The sequence below is a fragment of the Molothrus aeneus genome, unplaced genomic scaffold, assembly GCF_037042795.1.
Source record: "Molothrus aeneus isolate 106 unplaced genomic scaffold, BPBGC_Maene_1.0 scaffold_40, whole genome shotgun sequence".
In the NCBI taxonomy this organism is placed as follows: Eukaryota; Metazoa; Chordata; class Aves; order Passeriformes; family Icteridae; genus Molothrus; species Molothrus aeneus.
The window spans coordinates 1,734,340-1,735,985 of record NW_027099068.1 but is presented as its reverse complement, the minus strand read 5'-3'; the positions used below and the strand labels follow the sequence as shown (position 1 = coordinate 1,735,985).

General features: G+C 57.5%; 1 protein-coding gene across 1 annotated transcript; it reads right to left on the bottom strand.

The window, feature by feature from the left end:
- Positions 1 to 812: 812 nt before the first annotated feature.
- Positions 813 to 1,397, bottom strand: LOC136570865 (olfactory receptor 14J1-like). The gene has a single exon (XM_066571270.1). The coding sequence runs from the start codon at positions 1,395 to 1,397 to the stop codon at positions 813 to 815; it is 585 nt and encodes a 194-aa protein (XP_066427367.1).
- Positions 1,398 to 1,646: the final 249 nt, after the last annotated feature.

The following is a 1,646-nucleotide window of genomic DNA, read 5'->3' as shown; positions in this document are numbered from 1 at the left end:
AGCTGGGGGAGAGGCCAGGGCTGCAGAGGGGGGATGTTGTTGGCAGCTGCATGAGGACGCTCTGGGACACTGCCCTGGGCTGTGCAGCGCACTGGGGATGGATCAGCCCCTGCTCTGCTGCTCCTTCCCGTCTGCCCCAGGGCCCTTGCAGAGTCCCAGCCATGCTGTTTGCCCCCAGCCTGCCCACGGCCAGCCTGGGGCTGCTCACCGGGATTTCTGTGCTGAGCATTGGCCTGGCCGTGTTCTTGAGAGAGCCTGGGCAAGGAGCCTGGAGCCCCCAGGGCCTGGCCTGAGGCGTCAGCGCTGCCCCAGCAGTGCCCATGGCCTGTCCCTGCTGCAGCCCCGGCACTGCCACCCCCAGGGCTGTGCCCGGCCCCGAGAGCACTCAGGCCCTGCAGCAACACCAGGGCCACCAGGGCAGCGGGGCAGGGCCACGGCAGCAGCACTGGCAACACCAAGTGCTGCTGCTGCTGCTGCTGGGCACAGCTGCTGGGCCAGCCCTGATCTGCCCCAGCTCTGCACACAGACATTGCTGCTGCAGCTCCAGAGAAGGCATCAAAAGGGCATCTCTGCAGAAAACTCTGCTGGGAGATGCTTTAGGTCCTTTAAAGGCACCAAGAGCTCATTGACACAGTCTGGGACCACAGGGAAGACAGAGAGAAACAAAATGAGAAACGGCACAAACAATGACATTTCTTTGTGGACAATATGAAAAAAACTAAAACAAAGAAAAAGAACAGCCAAATTGAAACCAACAAGAAGTATTAAAGATGAGTTTTATTACAAGTGATTTTCAGAAATTGGCAAGCAGATTAATGTTCCTGAAAGCATCCAGTCATCAGTCTCCACACTGCAGCCTTGAGCTCCTGGTTCCTCAGGCTGTAGATGAGGGGGTTCAGGGCTGGAGGCACCACTGAGTACAGAACTGACAGGGCCAGGTCCAGGGATGGGGAGGACATGGAGGGGGGCTTCAACGGAGCAAATATGCCAGTGCTGACAAACAGGGAGAGCACGGCCAGGTGAGGGAGGCAGGTGGAAAAGGCTTTGTGCTGTCCCTGCTCAGAGGGGATCCTCAGCACAGCCCTGAAGATCTGCACATAGGAGAAAGCAATGAACACAAAACAACCAAATACCAAAGAGGCACTAACTGTGATGAGTCCAACTTCCCTGAGAGTGTTGGAGTGTGAGCAGGAGAGCCTGAGGATCTGTGGCACCTCACAGAAGAACTGGCCCACGGCATTGCCATGGCACAGGGAAAATGTATTGGCTGTGTCCATGAGAGCATTGAGAAAGCTCTTGGCCCAGGCAGCTGCTGCCATGTGGGCACAAGCTCTGCTGCCCAGGAGGGTCCCGTAGTGCAGGGGTTTGCAGATGGACACGTAGCAGCCGTAGCACATGATGGTCAGCAGTGAATACCCTGCTGTGATAAAGAACAGAAAGAAAAAGAGCTGAGCAGCACAAGCTGAGTAGGAGATGGTGCTGGTGTCCCGGAGGGAATTGTGCATGGCTTTGGGGACAGTGGTGCAGATGGAGCCCAGGTCGCTGAGGGCCAGGCTGAGCAGGAAGAAGAACATGGGCGTGTGCAGGTGGTGGCCGCAGGCTACGGCGCTGATGATGAGGCCGTTGGCCAGGAGGGCAGCCAGGGA

Bases quoted from the DNA above. Each gene is read 5' to 3' on its own strand.
- LOC136570865 (XM_066571270.1), bottom strand. From the start codon at position 1,397: ATGTGCTACGGCTGCTACGTGTCCATCTGCAAACCCCTGCACTACGGG.